The sequence below is a fragment of the Malaclemys terrapin genome, chromosome 7 (genome assembly GCF_027887155.1).
Source record: "Malaclemys terrapin pileata isolate rMalTer1 chromosome 7, rMalTer1.hap1, whole genome shotgun sequence".
NCBI lineage: Eukaryota > Metazoa > Chordata > Testudines > Emydidae > Malaclemys > Malaclemys terrapin.
In genome coordinates, this window is record NC_071511.1 from 50149537 (window position 1) to 50170738 (window position 21202).

At 50.8% G+C, this 21202-nt stretch overlaps 1 protein-coding gene across 1 annotated transcript in view; it reads left to right on the top strand.

Annotated features, from left to right (window-relative positions):
- GNAI2 (G protein subunit alpha i2) overlaps window positions 1-21202 on the top strand; it is a 194314-nt gene that overhangs the window by 138684 nt on the left and 34428 nt on the right. Inside the window, exon 5 of the mRNA XM_054034327.1 lies at window positions 18583-18711. Coding sequence (XP_053890302.1) covers window positions 18583-18711 — 129 coding nt within the window. The remainder of the gene's footprint in view (window positions 1-18582; window positions 18712-21202) is intronic.

Sequence of the window (21202 nt, forward strand, 5' to 3'; positions counted from 1 at the left end):
TGGTAGTGGCAGCTGTTAACGTGAGGGAAAGGTAAGGACCTACCCCTCAAGCTAAGGATGCAAAGAAGCTGGACCTCTTCAGGAGGAAGATATGCTCCACTGGAGGGCTCCAGCTTCGTATCGCAAACCAGCAATCGATCCTTAGCCGTTATAACTTCAAGTCATTGGATGTAATGTCCAAATTCTCAGACCTTGTCCCACCGGACTTGGATAATAACACAGCTGCAAAGGCATTAACTAGCTGGGTGGTGGTAAGCTCCTGGTGGGTATTAAGCTGGTAAGTAAGCTGCCATCGTAGTCATCATTCTGCTCCTGTGCTTTCATTTACTCTCCAGCCCTGTGTACCTGAGATCTAGCGCTGCTTTCCTTAACTGTTGGCTGAATAACCATTAACTTACTGATAAGAATCCTACGCATGTTTGTATAACACTGGGAAATCTCTGTAGAAACAAGCTACTGCTACCAGGCTTCCAAGGCTCAGTCCATAATAATCGGCTACTTTCCTCAGGATAGTCATTGTTCCTGCCTTGGGCAGCTTCAGTGTCTTCACTTCGTGGAGGAACGTCTCAAAGGATGATTATTTTCACCATGAAGAATGGCTTTTTTTATGTCTCAGGCTTGTATTTTTCTCCCACTCCTGCATGCTCATATGGTGGATCATCTGCTCCAGCCAGGCGCTGAGAGAAGAGTGCTGGCTCTGACGTTATCTCTACCATTTAAGGCTGTGTGTATTTTTACGTTTAAACAAGCAGGAGGTTGGTTATCATAAGATATGCTTTTCCCTGAGGTGGTGGTAGACTCTATAATGACAAGCTGATGATGGAGTCTCATCTGGCTGGAGAAGTAGAGCTGTGTGTAAGTAATGCAAGCACGGCTTGGAAGTTGGGGGAGAAGGAAAGAATCTGTCAGGAGCCTCACAGGTATTTTCAGATAAGGTCCATTTACCATTATTAATTCATTTCCGTGCCCTTTCCAGACAAACCCTGCAGCTTCACAGCATCAAGTGTGTTCAGTGCAAAAATCAATGCTAATGCAGTATTAATGGTGAGTTTAAACTCCCACAGGTCTGGAAAATTCAACAGCATCACATCTCTAAAATACAGCCTTACCATCTGCACAGCTAACACTCAGCCAGGCTCTCATCACGCATCTTGATTATTGCAACATCTCTCTCTCTGACTTTGACAAATGCAGGCTTTCCCCACTCATATCCAGCTAGAATGCTGCTACATAGATCATTTTCCTCCTCTGTTGCTTTGACCATGGTATCCTGCCCTTTGCATCACTCCACTGCCCCCCCCCCCATCACATCAAACAATAGCTGTTTGTCTTCCCTTTTAAGGCCCTTCACAGTCAGTCCCCACCCTACTTATCTTCTCCCCTTTGCTATCAGTCAACTCTCACCTTGGATCAGCCTGTGATGCTGCCTCCACTGCCCACTGGTTACGTTTTCAAACAAGGCCCTTTGTGCTCCTGCCATGCTTACCAATACTCTCTCATTGTTCACTTGTACACCTCCGTCCGTGTCCATCTCTTGTCACGCTTAGCCTGCAAGCCCCTTGGGGCAGGGACCATATTTTTGTTCTGTTTGTACAGCACCTGGCACAGTGGGGTCTGAGTTCATGGCACTATGGCAATCCAAATAACTGTTATGGTTCCCATAACATCTGTCCCTCTCTCCAGTTGTGCATACGTGCTATTTTGTCTAGCTCAGGGGTAGGCAACCTATGGCACGTGCGCCAAAGGCGGCACACAAGCTGATTTTCAGTGGCACTCTCACTGCCCGGTCCTGGCCACCAGTCCGGGGGGCTCTGCATTTTAATTTGATTTTAAATGAAGCTTCTTAAACCTCTTTAAAACCTTATTTACTTTACATACAACAATAGTTTAGTTCTATATTATAGACTTATTGAAAGAGACCTTCTAAAAACATTAAACTGTATTACTGGCACGCGAAACCTTAAATTAGAGTGAATAAATGAAGACTCGGCACACCACTTCTGAAAGGTTGCTGACCCCTGGTCTAGCTCATAACATGCCCATGGAACCTTAGTGTGTGGCAACCTAGGGTGTGAATCTACAGCGTGCTAATTTGCCATGCAGTCATGTCCCATGTGGACGCTGCTACAGAAGACAAGCCCTAAATATCTCTATTCACTTTGGCTGAGGCGCAGTGGTTGTTAAGACTTTCTCCGGTGGATATCTTGATTTCTGGGAGTGTAAATTCTCCAGCTGCCGTGCTGTGTCAGTGTCACACTCTCACATTGGTCTTTCCTTAGCTTTTTTAAAAAATGTACTACTAAGGAGAGGCAAACTCTGCTCAGTCATACTCCAAAATAAACCCTTTCTATTCCTGGTATTACCGCCACCAGTCCCCGGTGGGGGGTTGAGCTGGAGATAGCTCCTCCAGCTGGAGTTTGTTCGCCTAGAGAACTCATGCCAAGACTCTGCCTGTAACGGGAGACTTGTGGACGTCACCCCCTCAGTTCCTGTTGTTCTGCTTGTCACCAGTGCTTCATGCTCCCAATTTCGCTTCTTTGAAGTAAAGCGATTGTTGAGGGTGGTGATGCCGCCTGTGGAGCTTGGTGGGGGCTGTGGAGTGGGCTGGGCCGGGCTTTGTATTGCAGCCTTTTAACTTCACCTTAGAGGAGGAATTGGGCAACTTCTGTGTTAGGGTGACTTCTTATGAACAATTTGAGCCCAAAAGAGACTGCAAAGCAAGGAGGAGTGTCTGTCCCATCCAGTCTGAGACCATCCAGTTGGTCCAAGGACACTCAGCCAGTGCTGCTCACTTCTGTGTAGGAGAACCAGAGCTTTGAGTCTTGAGCTAGGAACAGCTACAGGAGTTGCTGGAGTTGGTAGCCTTGCCAAGATATGTTCCTTCCCGCTGGAGTGGCATGTTATCTGGTGCACTGTGCGTGGTGGTGGTGGGCAGAGAGAAGCACGTAAGAGGGGAGTGTCTCCAGACAGAGAACATGATAGGCCTGGGGTGGTTGGTTGGGAAGGGTCCATGATGTCCAAGAGGCTGGTGGCAAAGCAGATCCATTGCACTAAGCCTCTTATTTTGTGACCGAATAAGAAGGGATTAGATCCATACTTGTGGTGAGCTCAAATGTGCTGGGTGTATTGAAAAGCATAAGCAGTTTGGATTTAAGAGTGATCTACAAAAGGGGAAATGGGGGTGGGGTAGGGTTGGGGTGCTTTATGATGTATACAGAGAGCCTGGAAGGAATGTTTGTATTTATTAACTCTTCTAGTTCAGTGGTTCTCAACCTGTGTACCATTGTGGGCCGCATCTGCACAATATATATACTGCCTGTACGGCCCTGAGGAATGTCACATCAGCTGTGCACTGATTGGGCCACAAGTGGACTGCGGGTTGAGAACCACTGTTCTAGCTTTTGTAGCTTCTAAATATCAGGCTTATCAATGTGTTCCCAGGGTTTGCTGGAGGTATCCTTGGAGGACAAGAGAACTGGAGTGGTAGCTTTCTTAAAGCTCGGATGAAGAGGTGGAGCTTGCTGTATCTTTAATCCAGATCTTCTGTCCAGATGTTTCTACTCAGAAGCTGGTTTTGTACCATCTATTGCAAGCTAGAGTTGTAAACAAAAATCCCCTCCCCTTTCATTTCCCTAGGTGTGGCTTTCTTGGTTCTCATGATCCTATGAGTTCTCTAGGCATCCTAAGGGTATGTCTACACTGCAGTGTAAGCCCAGCATTCGAACTCAGGCTCAAGACTAGCCCCGCTTCTGTCTACACACAAATCACGCTAGCCCAGCGTGCAGACCCAGGATCCCAGGACCCCACGGGGGTGGAGAGTCCGGGCCTGAGTCAAGCCAGTACCCGGGGTTCAAACCTGTTTCAGTGTAGGCGCAGCCCTACTAGACTCGCACTCTGGGAGTCTGCCAAAAGTATTGACTGGCTCACTTTGCCCTCTGGACAGTCAAGTTTTCCTATGCTGCATCACAAAGAAAAGTTTAGTGTGACCACATTTTGGGAAGGTGTTGGGAAGTCTGCAATATGAGTGGTTGGACTCAGACCACATAATGCAGTGTAAATGCTGGAGCCCCAGGCTGGGACCCAGGGTTCAACAATTCCTAATTCCCAGGGTTACAAATGAGTGTAGACGCTCAAGCCCTAGTTTAACAAACCCAGGGTCTGCTAACTCGACTTCTACTGAACTGGGCTTACGTTGCAATGTAGAGGTACCCCTAGAGTCCTCTAGGAGAAACAAGGGGGAGGACCTGAATTTCGAATGTGGTGAATAAAACAAGCTGAAACAGTTTTATCTGGGGAGGGAAACAACCTTCCCGGTCTCCTTTATGTGTTATCGAGAAACAAACAATGGCATAAGCCCAACTGTGTTTCCTTTGCAGATTGCGTTTAACTGGTTTCCCTTTAGCCCCGCCCTCGATCGCATATGAGATGGCCTATAGAATGAGATGGCTTTTTTTTTTTTTTTGGTCTGCCTCTCAGGCTTGAAACACTACTGACATGAACCCAAACTTCTCCAGGGACTGGTTCTAGTGCCCCTGGGTGGGACTGTTCAGCCACATAGGAGAACAGAAGATAAACTACTGGGGAAGAATTTTGGTTAGCACATAAATACCTTGAGACGTTAAGCATGCAGGTCAAGTCCGTGGGATTTGAACGAAGCCTTTGTGACTTGAGCTTTACGTTTTCTGCAGCGGCTCTTTCTTCCTAGCCCCCTTGATGGCAAGAAATAAGGTTTCCCAGGAGTTATTACAAACACGTGCTTCATGGCAAGAGCCGTGGCTGTTCCAGGAGGCAGGCAGTGATGTGTCCCTGGATGCCTGCAGTTGCAGCATATTCTGTTGCATGAAGAGCACTAACTATTGAAAGACTAATGATAAAATCACAAGAGCTGGTAACATTGTCTCTGTCTATGCGCTTGTCTACACACAGCATGACTCCGGCTGAACTGGTAGGGTGATCTAAAATCAGTTTAGTGAAACCAGTGCAAAAGGCTATGTGGACACTCTGAAATAGATAGAAACCTGTCAAGTGGTATTAATAATATCACCTAGCTCTTACCTAGCACTTTTCATCCATAGATCTCAAAGTGCTTACAAAGGAGGTCAGTATCATTAGCGCTCCTTTAGAGATGGGGAAACTGAGGCATGCAGCAAAGTAGTGACTTGCCCAAGCTCACCCTGCGGGCCAGTGGCAGAACCAGGAATTGAACCAGGTCTCTGTGCACATAGGCTACTTAGCTTAAGTCGATTAGGAGCAGATTGGCTTATTTCAGGTTAGCTTCATTCTTACACTAAAATAAGAGAGTCTACACAGGGTTTGCACTGGTTTAACTAAATCCATTTAAAGAACAATTGAAATTAACCTGGTACAATTTTTGTGTGTCACAATGGCCTGTCTTGCCCCCATCATCAGGGTATCTGGCAGTCTCACACACGTTGAATTTATCCTCTCCCCATCCTGAGGATCTGTGTCATCCCTGTTTTACAGGTGGGGCGTTAAATTGCTCGGAGAATGAGGTGTTCAGTGTCTGTCTGTCTCTCTCTGGAATCCCAGTCCAGTGCCTTAGCTGCCAGTCCAGCCTTCCTGCTGCTGATTGGTCACAGGACTTTTTTTTAAAAGTTTGCATGGTAGAAATTGGCATCATGCTGGCCTATTGGAGGGCAGTCCAGTGCTGGTGTGTGTAGATACATAAATCGAATGCATTTGTTTCAACTTATCCCTGAGGAGATTTTAATGAGGGCAAGTCTACATTACAGTAGTACCTCGGCACAGCTGCACACCGTCTGGTGAAGACGCGCTAGGCCAATGGGAGAGCACTCTCCTGTTGGCATAATTACTCCACCTCGGCGAGAAGCAGAAGCTATGTCGGCAGGAGAGCATCTCCCGCCAACATAGCGCCGGTGTGGACAGCATGAAACTTGTGCTTTTCACATCCCTGAGCACCGTAAATTAGATTGACTTAAGTGGTAGGGTAAATTAATCCCTGAGTAAGTTAATCTTCCTAAGGGATCCATTGACTCAATAATGATTTGTGACATACAGCTCAGATGCATAGCTCTCTTAACTGCACATAGACACCCAGCATACACAGCCCTGACTTCCAAAAGCCCCAAATGCAGTAGCCAAAAGCTGGGCCAGTAATTGCCTGCCGGATTCCAAATAGAAGAGTGAGGGTGGTAGCCTGGGGAAGCAGGATTCCAGACTCTTGGGTTCCTTTCTTGATGCTGCCGCTGACTCACTACAGGACCTTGGGCAAGTCACTTTAATATCTCCATGCCTGTCTCTCCATGAGTAGAATGAGGACATCTATCTACTTTGTGGATGGAGAGGAGTGGTATTATGAGGATTAAGGTGTGTGGGAGATCCCCTGAGGAAAGACGCAGTACAAGCAGCTTGTCTACATTAGGGTTAAGCAGTGGTTCTCAAACTTTTGTATTGGTGACTGCTTTCACACAGCAAGCCTCTGAGTATGACCTCCTCTTATCATTAAAAACAAGGGGGGGTAATTAAATTAAATGAGGGTTCGGGGCTGTCAGCCCCGCACATGGCCGGGCTCAGGGCTGTCAGCAAACATCCTCTGCAGGCTGTGGGATTTTTGCTTTGGTGTGCTGGGCGTTTCTTTCTGTGCTTGTCAGTTTAAACAGAGTGCAGTAAAAGTTCCATCTGTGGATGTCTTGCAGGGTTTGGTTTTCCATTTGATGATTGGCAAATAATCTCTGAATTCTAGGACTGAGCTGTCATTCTCCCTGTAATGGAAAGGGAGAAACAGAAAATACTAGATAAAGCTAGGATTAAAGTCTTTCCATTTCATTTCTTTCTATCTGTGACCCCCCCCCCTTTTTTTCCCCCAACTATTCCAGCTTAAACAGAGCCCTGCATTTAGTCAGGATCATTCCCAGTATTAACCCTTCTTTTGCTCAGTCAACATCACATGGTTAAGCTCTTAAAGGCCATGTCTACACTAGCACTTACATCAGCAAAACTTTTCTCGCTCAGAGGTATGAAAAAAACACCCCCATGAGCAACATAAATTTTGCCAGCATAAGTGCTCGTGTGCACAGCACTGTGTTGACAGGAGATGCTCTCCCGCTGACACAGCTACCGCCAGTCATTGAGCTGGTTTTATTATGTTGACAGGAGAGCTCTCTCCCATCAACATAGCGTGGCTACACGAGTGCTCTTACAGCGGCACACCTGTATCTGTGCAGCTGTGCTGCTGTCGGCTTGTAAGTGTAGACCTGGCCTAAGTCTTGTAAATTACACCCCTCAAGGAGGGACTTATTTCTCTGCTGTTGTCTTTACCCTTAACAATGGGCAAGATAGGAGGAGAGGAATCCCAAAAGGATTGGATGTCTGTCTGGTAGATAAGGATTTTCCTGGAAGGGATCTAAGCCCTCCAAATTCAGGGCTACGGCAGCCTGCAGCTTATGAGGGAATAGGAAGAAACTCTTTTGGGGGGGGCGGTATCCCATAATAGTCACTTCAGATTTTTTTACTTACCAAGGTTGTGGTGGATTCTCCATCACTTGCCATTTTTCAATCATGATTGGATTCTTTCTACAAGATCTATTCAAACGAATAATTCAGGGAAGTCTTGTGGCCCGTGTTATACAGTAGGTCAAACTAGATGATCGTGGGTTGTCACTGGGCACAAAGTGAGCATTCAGACATCTGATCTCTTGTGATTTGGAGAGAACCTACCTTTTCTCAATCCAGCCACATGGGACTTGTGGAGCAAAATGCCTGTTGGTTTGTATCCATCTGATGTCTCCTGTCTAACACTCAGGTTGGAAGTTTCTTGGGGCAAGGCCCATCTTTTTGTTGTATGTTTGTACAGCGCCTGGCACTGTGGGTGTGGTTCCTAGGTGCTACAATAATATGAATAATAAATAACAGCAGCAGCATACTGGGCAGAGCTGGGCCCAAGGGGGATAGGAAGCTGAAAGCTTCAGTTGAAGGCTTGGGTTGCAAAAGGCACTAAAAGGAAGAAATGTCTGTCATGCCTACGAGGCACCAGGATAACCACAGGTGTTGGGAAATCCAACCGACAGCCTGGAACCTCAGTGCCTCGGTTCTGGCATGTGACATCATTTCAGCCTCATCCTGTATCTGGCAAGACATGCCCCATGGCCAGCTTCTGCATTGAAACATATTTGAGGCTTCACTTCCAGGACGAATGGCCAGGGGGCAAAAAAGTCATGGATCTGAAGGGGAAATGGGGGTTATAGCGAGAACTTGCTTAGACCAGGAGACACTGGGAGTGTCGGAGAGGGAAATGTTTCAAAGTACAGCTACGGTTTATGAGTGGAAGTACCCCACGGCCCAGTTCAGGGATTCTTGTGCATTATGGAAGTTCAGTTGCGGAGTCTGTTCTGTAATTTCTTGGTTTGTGCTACAGCAGTGTTCACTAGCAAAAACACAGTGCGATATATAGGGGAGATCCGGAGAGGTAGGTTTTAGATGTGGTATTAGCTATGTCTTCGGTGACTTGGCATAGCACCATTTACGTACATTTATGTGGGGTAGTACTGTACCACACTGCTAGAGCCTCAGAGTTGTGTATCTAACGGTCTAGAGTAGGCAGGAACTTGGGGTTGGATCTTTTCCCCTGTTGCTAATGAGTTTAACAGGCACTTATACAGGACAATGATGGGCAGCAGTATAAAGCTCCAAGATGGAAGTATGCAGGTGGTGTTTGTGCAGTGTATAAAGCAAAGCTCCCTTTGTTGATATGATAGAGTAGCTCTCGGTGGTCTGCCTGCTTTGTTCTGGGAGCCTTCAAATGGCTCACAGGTGAAGGCTCATCACACTGATGTGTCTAATCAGATTTGTTTCATATTCCTTATTACTTGCACATGTGGGGGTTTCCTTAGCAGTGCGATGCATTTCTGTGCTGCTCTTGGGCCTGTTAGCACAGGGCCACGAATCCAGGGACTAGCTGTATTATCAAAGGGACAGGGTTCAAACCAAAATGGATTCCGTTCCTCTAGACAGCCCGTGGAAGACCCCGTCTGGAATCAAGTGTGTGCAGTCAGAGGGGGAAGGTGGCACTGTCACTGTGTGCAAGATGCACGCTGGATCCCATCCAGGGTGTTGGGTGCGGTACCGGTCGCTGTTGCATTGCCCAGGCATGGGGCAGCAAAGCTGATAATGCCCCTGAAGGATCTTGATGGTGAGTTACAGTCTTACTAGCAAAGAGGAGAAGGAAAGCAGGTGTCCCAGGTGGTGAGGGGGGGTTGGTAGAGACCAGTCATTTCTCTCTGGTGATGGGTTTGAGGACACAATTTTCTAGCCTTTTCAATGGCCTCAATCCAAATGAATGCCTTGCTCTGCTCCAGGCCTGGTGAGGTAGGGCAGTATCAGCTCTCTTTTACACATGGGAAACTGTGGCTTTCCCAAGGTCAGGCAGAGAATCTGTGGCAGAACCGGGAACTGACCCCACACAGTGTTTTCACCATCAGATTATCTTTCCTTCCTAAACATGGGCTTGCCCAGAACCACTTCGTGCTACGAGTAAAAGCCCACTAGAGGATCCGTTCCCGGGGGGGTGCAATGGGGTGCAATGGGAGAAATGAGTTCCAGAAGCTCAGCTCCAATTCTGGCGGATGAGGGAAATAGAAGGGACTGTCTAGGCAGGAAGGTTAAAACGGGGCCCCAGCTATCAGCTTGTTGTGACGTTGGGCAGCTTCCGATGTTGTCTTAACTGAACACACGTGTGGTGGCCACTCTGATTATTAGCATCACCAGGGCCTATCTCTACACAGTTTGTGATTCATGATCTAGGGCTTGTTCTAAAATTGTTGTGAATGTGACTGTCAAATTCTGGCTCCAACAAATAAGTACCCACACCAGAGGCTATGGGTCGGGGGCTAGATGGAGTGATGACCAAGGCCAGGTCTACACTATGGTGTCTGCCGGCAGAGCTATGCCAGGCAGGGTGTGAAACAGTCCAACCATCATAGCTGTGCCAGCGGAAGGCCCTAGTGGAGATGCAGCTTTGCTGTCAGGACTGTGCTTTCACCAGTGGAGCTTGATTTGCTCATGGGGGTTGGTTTCACTATCCAGGGACAAAGTGCAGCTGTGCCCAGTGCAGCTGTGCCCACACTAGGAGCGTTGCCAGTATAGCTGTACTGGTAAAGCACGGCTAGTATGTGTATAGCCAAGACAGCCTGAGCTGTGGGGCACAGCAAGCGATTTAGCTCTGCAAATAAGCCACCTTAATCGTCTTTGTTTTCCCAGGGCTTGTTGTTTGCACAGAGCTAATAGGACAGTGACAATAAGCCAGTATCTCTTTGCATCCAGCGATAAGCACAGGGCAAAGGCTGTGTTTCTTTGCATGATCTTGCATAAGCTTTTCTCAGCCGAGCAGGAGTCCAGGAGCCCTCCGCCCTTCCTTGCTTTGTTGTGCCGGTGTTACGTAGAAAGGCTGCCTGGCCCACGGCAGGGAACTTGTAGCTGTGCAGGAAGGAACTCAGTAATGCTCATGATAATGGAACCTCTCCATGGGAGGGCTGCAATCAAAACAAAGTGGCAGGCACAGTGTGTGCTGGCCAGCCCAGACAGACCCGCACGTGTGTGGGCTCCCTCAGACTCCTCTTCCAGCTGCCAGCATTGCAGAAAAAGCTCAGTTCCTGCCAGGAGCAGCTAAGAGACGCTAAAGATCCCCATGGTGAGGGAACTGCATTGATCATCCCGAATAAAGTCTTCAAATCTGGATGTGGCCGTAGCGTCAGGATTGATTCTTTGGTTATTGATTTGTATTGCCAGGGGTAGGAAGGATGGGCTAGTGGGTAGGGTATGGCACTGAGACTGGGGTTTGATTCCTCGCTGTGCCACAGGCTTCCTGGGTGACCATGGGTCTGTCTACCCTGGGGAAGGGTGGCTGGGATAGCTTATCCTGATTCCCCAAACAAAATAAGCCATAAGCCCTCTTTCACCAGTGTAACTGTCTGCATGAGAGCCTTTGTCAATACTGAAATGTCACCCTCCCTGCAAGCAACATAGCTCTACCGACAATGATTTCTAGTGTAAATGTGGCTTAATTCTCCCCAGTCTCAGCTCCATGTCTGTACAGTGGGGATAACACCACTGCCTTGCCCACAGGTGTGGCGGGGTGGTAAAATCCATAGATGACTCTGTCTCTCACAGGTACTATGGAGATAAGGCCCAGAACAGTAAGGCTGCGGGTTTCACAGAAGTCATGCAGCGGTCAGTGTGCCTGGCCCTTGGGCAGCTCAGGCAGCCCCTGCGCCTGTTGCACTGGCCGCTGCTGGACCAGTCTCGGGCCACCCTCCCCCAGCCCCCAGCAGCTGAGTTTGGGTGTGGGAGGGGGCAGGGGGTTGGGGCATGGGATGGGTGAGGTAGGCTCTGGGCAGCACTTACCGGGGGGCTCCCCGGTAGCGGTGACATCCCCCTTGCTCAGTTGCTAGGCGAGGGTGTGGCCAAGCAGCTCTGACCGCTACCTTCGCCCAGAGTGCTGGCTTCACAGCTCCCATTGGCCAATAGGAGCTGCGGAGGCAGTGCACGGAGCTGCCTGGCCATGCCTCCGCCTAGCAGGTGAGCGAAGGGGATGTCCTGCTTCCGGGGAGCCCCCAGGTAAGCGCTGCCCAGAGCCCACCTGACCCTGTCCCATGCCCCAATCCCCTGCCCCCTCACACACCCAAACTTTGCTGCTGCTGGGGGGGAGGTGCAGAGCCAGGTAGGGAGCCTGCCAGCCCCCCAGCACCAGTGGGGGTCCCAGGCTGTGCGCTGCCACCCAGCCCCTTGCCCCCAAGTTTTAGTCAGGGGTATATAGTAAAAGTCATGGACAGGTCACGGGCTCAGGGTTACTGCCCATGACCTGTCTGTGACTTTTACTAAAAATACCCATGACTAAAACGTAGCCTTACATATAAGTAACTGGATGGTGTAGAGTCCCAGCCGAGATCGGGACTCATGGTGCTAGGTACTGTATGTACATGTACTAGCTGGGATCAGTGAGCGCTGTATGCCTAACTCCCTTAGATACCTTTTACTTCCAGACAGCAAGAGACTGTCCATGCCTCCATGAGTTACCAGTGAAATAGACGAGCCAAAGGCTGGGAGACCAGGACAACCTTTTCCGCCCCCTCCCTCCCGGGTGGTCGCTACTGCTCTGGTGAAACGTTAGCCTGCCACTGGAGAGCTTCAGCCTTTGGGAGGGACACTGGATCTCCCCAGCACCCATCCCCCTCACTGGAGGGTTGCCCTAGCATAGACGCTGATTCTGTGGGTGTTCCGGAGCTCAAGCACTTGGAGCACCGCTGTTTGGCAGTTGGGGGAGGGTGGAGAGCAGTGGGCAGAAGCCATGGGGGGGGGGAGGGTTGGAGCAGGGTGGGAAGAGCCGGAGTGAGGGTGGGGCCTCGGGGGTGGAGTGGAGGCAGGGTCTTGAGGGAAAGGACGGAGCGGTGTGGGAAGAGGTGGAGCGAGGGCAGGGCCTCAGGGGAATGGGCAGAGTGGGGTGGGACCTTGGAGCGGAGTTGGGGTGGAGCATCCCCCGGGAGGGAAATATAAAATTTGGTGCCTATGTGCCCTAGTCTTTAGGGTGTTGGTAGAGTTGCAAGCCCTCTAATAGGCATCCCCTGGGGGTCTCCAGGAAGGGGCGATGTCAACAGATTACAAGACCCTGCTCTCTGGAGCCGCCATGTATCTAGGCTGCCGCTGCCTTGGCAGCACTTAACTTCCACTTGTTATGTGGGGAAAGTGCTGCACCCTCGGCCCCCTTCCCCAGCAGGGCTTTTGGGCTGCATTGCCCCTAGCACGGAGCTGCCTCCAGCACTGTCCACACAGCGGTTAGTTCCCCTGTGGCTGGCTGAGCTGCAGCATTCCTTGCATCACTTTCCCCTTTGTCGTGGTGTTGGGGCTCTAACACAGGGCACATGAGGATAACTTGCCTTGCAAAGGATGCTGGGACACCCTGTGGCCCTGGAACTAGTGAATCTTTACTGCGAGTGCAAAGCAGCAGCCGTCAGGAGAGACTTGGGCTGCCACAAGCTTTACTCTGAGTTCAGGCCTTGTCATCTCAGCGGCCCAGGCTAGTGCACTGTTTGTTTGTTTGTGTAGCACCAAGCAGCGGGTGGCTGGAAATGAAGCTTGTTGGCCCTCCAGCCAGCTAAGGAATCTCTTCAGGGACTCAGCGAGTCAAGGACACTCAGCAGGTGGGAAAAGGGAGTTTCTGATCTCTAACCCGATGTGGCACATCATATCCCAGCCAAGCCAGGAATCCTCATGAGCGCCTGGTCCCTAGTGGGAGAGGAAGACTGGGAAAGGGGGAGGTGTACGAAAGGCCACAATAGCAGTTCAGCTTGTGCAGCCCCAGCCCTGCCCCTGGCTTTTGCTTCCTGTTTTTGTATTGTGAGGCTTAAAGAGTTTCCGGCTGTTTTTGAGCAGCCAGCTCATTTGCATGGTGCGGTCAGGCCTTTCTTTTTAAAGAAGAGTGAGCATGTTGGAGCCATGCCCTTGTAGTGGGGTGAAGCTCCGGCTTTGGGCAGGGCCTGCATCCCCTCCTGCAGGGATGTCTGGGGCTAGGAGGGTGCAGAGAACACGCAGTGTCTTCCTGCAGGCACACCTGCTCACTGGACTGAAGATCAGAAGAAATCTGGGGGCCAGATGCACAGCTGGTGTAAATAAACATCCCTTTATGGTCTTCGCTGCTCAGCCACTAGCCAGTGCCACTGGCTCCCTACCTGGCACTGGTATTTCAGGCTCCCCTTTGATCCCTTGGCTCTCCCTCTCGCATTAAGTGTGTTCCCCTGGTGGCTCTGTGGCCAGTCCCCTCCCATTCATACACAGGTGCTCTATCCCACAATGACCATGGCGTGCTCACCACCAGGAGCCCGGGGAGTGGAGCAGCTCACGTGGAGGCCAGGTGCATGCACAGCAAGGAGCTGGTGGCTACTGCATGGTCCAGCCAGCTTCAGGGTAGGGGCCTGTGTTGGAGGTTAGTGTTCCGGTCTTTGGTCCCTACCAGAGGTCTAGTTTTAAATGTAGTTTCCGGCACACTCCAGACCTGAGGCTTGGATACCTTGAGTTTTCTCTGAGATGAGTGTGCCCAGCACCTGCCAGCTTTCCCATGCGTGTCCTGGAGCATATGCCTCTGGCAGAGTGAGGGATGGACAGCATGGCTGAGCCTCACCTATGCACATCCCACTTGCCTGCAGCGCTCTCTTGGGAGCAATGCCCAGAAGGCCTCAGTAGGCAGACTTGCGCTGCCTGCAAATGTTTGCAGGTGACAGGATCTCCTTGGGCCATGCTGCAGCTGATCAGGAGGCGAGGCCTTTCACGTGCTCCTTGGTGTGGGCCCAAACTTGGGACTTGTTCCTGCTTCGCTGCAGGCTAATCTCTGCTGGGAGCACAACCCTATCTTGCCATGCGAGCTTCCATTCCCCAGCTCTCGAAGAGCAGGCTTTAAAAACTCCCAAGGAAGGGAAATGGATGTTAATTAGCACAGCGGGAAGGTGAGGAGCTCTCCTGCGGGATAGGTGTCACTCTGTGATTTCCCCAGGGGCAGCTATACACTGTGTAAGTTACCATGTAATAACTGCGCTGGGGATTCACCTGCCATTCCCCAGCCCGGTCCCCTTTGTTCTCTGTGATGGAGGGGAATCTGTCATCTCAAAGCTTAGCTCTCACCAGATTAGGGTGCTGCAAATCCCCTGATTAGCATGGTTCTAATTTGCTTAAAGGACGCTTGTTTGTAATAACCCAATTAAGCAACTGATCTGGGGCAACATAAACTCTCGCTGACCTCCCAGGCAGTGTCGTGGGTAGGATTCCTGTGCCTGCGACACTGAATGTTCAAAGGTGCTGCTGTGCTCTGATACTGCTTTTGTAGACTGCTTCCTAGACTGAGTCCACAGTAACTGTCAGTGCTACCTAGAGCTCAGACTTGTCTCCAACAGCTTTGAAGCACAGAGAAAGGACTGGCCCTGAAGTTTGCTTGGCAGATGAGTTCTGTAGATACTTGATGCCAGACTGCTGGAGCTGGTGGTCACAGTAGAAGTATGTAAGGTCGGAGTGTAGATGTGCAGGCTTGATCCTGCTGGGGGCTCTGATTTATGCACCACACCCATCCGGAACCTTTGCTTTAAAACCCCACGGTGCCAGTTTCCTGAGCTGAGAGAGCATGCCTGCCTCTCCCTCATCACCTCCTCTGTGACTACCAGGGCTTCCTGTGTGTTTGACAGGGCTACAGCTCCAGGTGTAATCTGCTGTCCTATCTGTGAGATGTCCTGGACTAATGCCATTTTCATCAGTCATTGTACAAGTCTCAGCTGAGGGGGAAAGCGTTGAGCTAGGTTTCTGTCACGGACTGCTCCCTCTACTGGAAAGATCAGGACTCTAAAGAGTGACTTACACTAAATCTAGCAGCCAACACTTGATCGGGATCCCTAAAATGTCGCCAGTGGTGCACTGTATTGCTCTTCCCTGTAATTCAGAGGGTTTGTCTGCACTGCAGTTGGGTGGTGAGATTGCAGCACGTGTAGACATGCCGACGCTAGCTTTGATCTAGCCAGCACAAGTAACAACAGTGAGGCTACAGCTGTATGGGCTCGCCTCGCTCACCCAAACCCCTCTACATCCTCGAGTGGCCCCTGCCTTTCACTACTATTGTTACTCGAGCTAGCTTTGCTGTAGCTCAGAGGTTCTCATGCTGTGCTCTATTCTCCATTCAGGAGGTCCGTGGATAGTTCCCTCTAAGGTGCGCACCTGCGTGGCCACACATGAGAGAATGAAGGGCCACCCACCTATTTAGTGGAGCTGTGCAGGTGTGGTTCCACTAATTAGGTGCCTGGACCCTGGAGAAAGAGGCACATGTAAGGTGAGGTGGTGGCCTTGGGGGGGAATAGGTGGTAGGTGGGAGGGGGCAGTGGGGTGAGAAGAGGGGGTGGGCGGAATTTGGGACATGCAGGGCTGTGGTGGCCAGAGAAAGAGGTGACTTTCCCCAGCTCCAGGGCTGCAGCTGCTGGGGAGAGACAGCCCTCCTTCCCAGCCCCAGCTCGGGGGCTGCCCTGGTGGGGGAGGGAGGGCACATCCATTGCATTAGAAAGGTAAGATTACTGACATTAAAATATGAGTTGTGTGCTTTTATTTGTAGAACAAAAAAAGTTTTTTGGTTTATTTTTATATATAGTGCTTTTATCCAAAGCACTTTACAATAGTTAGCTAACGGTACAAACAACATTTGGAAAGATCATAAATGGTCTGCCGAGATCCTCAGCAATTTTCAACTGGTCTGCGAAAAAAACGTTTGAGAACCACTGCTCTAGCTAGATCAGAGCTAGCATGGATCTGTCTACATATGCTGCAGCCACACCTCCCATTGTGGTGTAGGTGTCCCCAGAGGTGCAGCCTGAGTGGGCTGTAGGCCCCAGCATGGAACGCTCTGCCTTGATCTGAGCAGCCTAGACGCAGGGCGTGCCGGGACATGTGGATTCAGCACCCCACATCTTTATTGTTGGGGGGGTGGGAATTATGTTTAGTTAAGGACTTAGTCCTGGGGGGAGCTTTGAATTGCACCAGGAGCGGTAAAGGATTGTCATGCTCTTGGTGTTTTGGGGGAAGCCACTCTTTGCCTCTTGTCAGTCCTTCTCCCGGGTCCTCAAACAGGCCCCTGCCCAAATGTGCTGCATGCAGTGAAGGCCCTGAGAACTCCATCCCTGGGCCCACCAGTGAGGGCTGCATGCTAGAGGCAGAAGGGGTAGGGAGTATTTGCTGATCATCCCCAGCTGACAATGGAGGCAGAGTTGCCCCATCAGGGTATTTCTGCCTGGACTGCAGCACTGCCGCCCCGGCACCTCCCTCTTCCTCACAGGATGGAGGGGTTTGTGTTTTTGACTATAAATGGCGCATAGCCATCAATTGTTTCCGCTCTCTGTGTGGTTTGTTGCCATAGTGATGAATACTTTCCTTTCTCCGTTTTTTCCTGAGAGCAGCACCGTATCAATGCAGCTCCGTAGCTGTGATTAGCTCAGAATGGGGTGAGGGAAAACAGCACTGCCCTGAGCACGAGACAGGATCTGCTCCCCCAGAAAAGCTCCAGTTATACGCAAGCACTGCACTTCACCCAGTCGGGAGCAAGGAAATCGATAAGGGTGGCGGATACATGCTGCAAAGCAGCATAACACAGTAATGGGGCACAAGACCCCCCACCCTTATGGGGCTTGTTTTCTGAATGATGCAGCCCTGGCCCTTGGTTTGATTGTACCAGCCTCACTATTTCAATAGCTCAGAAGGCCTCTGATAGGTTTCAATGGGGAGCAAAATCCTTTAGCTAGTGCAGATGACTCCCACTAGTGAAAGTACAGAGTAAAAATGCAGGGGGAGCCATAGTTCAGTCTACACATGCAGCCCCCAGCCTGCCTGGACTACACATCCCAGCATGCAGTGTTCCACCTTGATTGAGGAGCCTGCTACGCTGCATGCTGGGACATGCTACAGGCTGAGGACCGACTGGCTGAGCAGCAGTTCCCCAGAAAAGGACCTGGGGATTACAGTGGACGAGAACCTAGATATGAGTCAACAGTTGTTGCCAAGAAGGCTAACGGCATAGTGGGATGCATTAGTAGGGGCATTGCCAGCAGATCAAGGGAAGTGATTATTCCCCTCTATTTGGTACTAGTGAGGCCACATCTGGAGTATTGCGTCCAGTTTTGGGTCCCCCACTACAGAAGGGATGTGGACAAATTGGAATCCAGTGGAGAGCAACGAAAATGATGAGGGGGCTGGGGCACGACTTATGAGAAGAAGCTGAGGGAACTGGGCTTGTTTAGTCTGCAGAAGAGAAGAGTGAGGGGGGATTTGATAGCAGCCTTCAACTACCTGAAGCGGGGTTCCAAAGAGGATGGAGCTCAGCTGTTCTCAGTGGTGGCTGATGACAGAACAAGGATCAATGGTCTCAAGTTGCAGTGGTGGAGGTCTAGGTTGGATATTAGGAAACACTATTTCACAAGGAGGGTGATGAAGCACTGGACTGGATTACCTAGGGAAGTGGTGGAATCTCCATCCTTAGAGGTTTTTAAGGCCCAGCTTGACAAATCCTGGCTGGGATGATTTAGTTGGTGTTGGTCCTGCTTTGAGCAGGAGGTTGGACTAGATGACCTCCTGAGGTCTCTTCCAACCCATATCTCTATGATTCTATGTAGTTTCCATGGGCCATGGCTCCATATGGAGGATGAAGTGCAGCTGGGGTCCCTTTCTCACATGATTCCCCACCCGCAGTGTGTTTCTGTTTGGGCTGGAGCCCCAGCCCAAACACTAGGGAACGATCCAGCTTGCTGGAATCTCTGCCGGCCTCTTTCCCCTACTCACTGGCCAGGAGATAGGTGTGAAGGGGACTTTATTTAACAAACATGGAAATGTTCCCTGGGCAGCTTTACTCCCATTGTCCTGCCATGCCAGTGGGTCTGAGTCCCTCTGGAACCAACGCTGCAATGTGGCCCACTTTCCTGTTTTCCCCCAAAGCACCCGGTCTGTGCAGTAGCCGGGAAGGCAGAGCCCTGAGACCACACCAAGCCACGTCCCTTGGCTTGCCTTGCTGACGCAGCTTCCTTTGTGTTCTTTCTGCAGCTACCTGAATGACCTGGAGAGGATAGCTAGAGGGGATTACATTCCAACCCAGCAGGATGTGCTGAGGACCAGGGTGAAGACCACGGGCATTGTAGAGACTCACTTCACGTTTAAGGACCTGCATTTCAAGTAAGTGGGAGCTGCAAGACATGCCGGCCCCTTCGTTTCACCTCTCCTGGTGTCACTTGGGCTTATCCCGTTCAGCCTTAGCTTTCCTTAGGGAGACAGGAACCTGTCCTGCCAGCAAAGCAATTCTCAGCGTGGCGCACCTGCAAATGTCTTGTTTTTTAAGAAGATGATGCAGCCTCCGGGTCTGAGCATGCGGTGCCCTATCTTGATCCTTGTGGACTTGGGCCAATGTGGGCTGTTTCATGCTGGGACCTGCAGTCCTTACGGGGGTCAGGCCTGAGATGGAGTACAGCTTTAATTAGCTTCCTTGTGCCAAAGATAGGGGCAGGCTGCCTGCAAGAATAAGCCTACACTGCACACTAAGCCCGGGCTCCAACTTGGGTTTGAGCCCAAGCCCTCCTTCCAGGCACACACAAATCAGTCTGACCCTGCTAGGAGGTGGGTCAGAGCCAGAGTCCTGTCATTTTGCGGTGTGGTCGTGGCTCAAGCTGCAGCCCTGAGTCAGAAGGGCCAGGTAGTGCAGCGTGGATGTGTTAGCACAATGCAGTGTGGACACTCGAGCACGGGCTTGGAAACACTGAGTTCATAAGCCGGGTCCCTCAAACCCAGGTTTAGTGTGCTGTTGTACCATAGGCGCTGACAGTTTGGACCGTGGTGTCTAAACGTGTCTGTAGCTGAATCCTTGCCCAGCCTAACATCCGGCCTGCTAGGAGCTAGGCTCAACTCGGCAACGCTGACTCTCACTGAGGAGTTCAGCCGGCCTGTGAGGACGTCTCCTCCATTCGTGTCCTGCTGCAGCTGGCAGCCAGGCTGGAAAGTGAGGAGACGCGTTGATCCCTCTCCCAGGGAGGGAGCTTGTAATGTTGCCGTAGCCACAGTGGTGCAGTTAAGATCAGAACCAAGCCCTGTCCCCATTTCCAGCTCCTGCCGTGTAACCTGGGCACCTGTTGGATTAGCTAATCAATGCTCCTGCTGTGCTGGTGGGGGGGAGGCCAGGCTCAGCAAGGGGATGTGGCTCAGGTGACCCCCGGCCAAAATAATTATTGGAATAAAGAGCTACACTCCATTGACCTCATCAGAGCTGGGCCTGGGCTGCAGCTGGTACCTGGCTTCTATCCTGGGCTCTGCCACTAGCCTACTAGGTGACCATGGCAGGTCACTTCACCCCTCCGTGCTTCAATTTCCCCATGTGTAAATTGGGAATAATACCTGGTGGGCGTGGTCAAGATTTAATTCCCTATTTAGAGTACTTTGAGATTCTCTGATTGACGGTGCTAGAGAAGGAGAGTGTAGCTAGCCATGTGTTAGTGTCACTGGCGTACAGAAGAATTAGCATAGTGGAAACACACTGAACTGTTCTGTCCTCCTAAATGTCTGTCTCCGTTTGCTCACCCAGGCGCATGGTTTTCTCGCGGGCAAATGAGTAGAAATCTGTTTGGTCTCAGCCTAGGCCACGCATTGCAGAATCTTCCTAGAAGTTAGCACAGCTGTCTTTTCAGAGCTGGAATAGCCAGGGGGCTGCTGGTCAGGAGTGGGGAGCTTTGGCAGAGTTGTGGCGAGGGGTATCCCAGATCTGGAGTGGTGGGGGGGGCTTCAGGTCAGGAGTGGGGAGCTTTGGCGGAGCGGGGCATTGGCAAAGGGGTGTGAGAGCTGCGGGCAGGAATGGGGGAGTGTGTCTATACAGTGCACTTACTCTCTCTTTACTTTTACAAGTACCAGATTGACCCGCAGGATACAGGTAGAAATAAGCATTGGCTTCCCACCTGTTGATACTGTATCATTCAGCTTTTAAATTTGTAGCTCCCTTAGCCAAATTTCTTCCCATTCCAAGAGGCTGCAGTGCGGCTAATCCCCCTAGCGCTATGTGAGCATTAACTGGGAGGGAGGGATGCAGCTGCCAGCATGACAGCAGGGCTGAGGGTGGCTACCTTAGCTCTTCACTAGTACTGCAACAAGACTAGAAGGTTTGGGGGCCAGATGGCAACGCCCTGACTCCTGTTGTTCAACATACTACAGAGGCACTCGCAGGTCTCTGGAACATGCAGGAAAACTAAACTTGCCACTGGAGGAAAACTCTGTAATCAGTCAAGAAGCTCCGGAGATGGATCTGTTGCTTCAGAGGCTGCCCTGTCCCTGTGATCTCGCCAGGCTGCATCCAAGCCTCCCGCTCCCTGTGCACGATAAAATTGTGCTTTCCAAATGCCAGCCCCCAAATAGTACTGCACATGGAGTGGGAAGAGAACATGCTGAATGCACATGTCGGCACTAAGAATGTGACACATCAGACCTACTGGGTGCTGAGTGTAGCAGGTTTCCAGCTGATGCCTATGTACTCCTGGACCGTGCTGCTACAGAACCAGCTTGCTGCCGTCTGGGCACGCTCAGCCTGACAGCACAATGCACCCAGGGAAGCCACCTTTGGCTGGGACTACTGTAGTTCGTCACATGAATGTAGCTGGAAAGGATCATGCACCCTCTTGGTTCACATCAC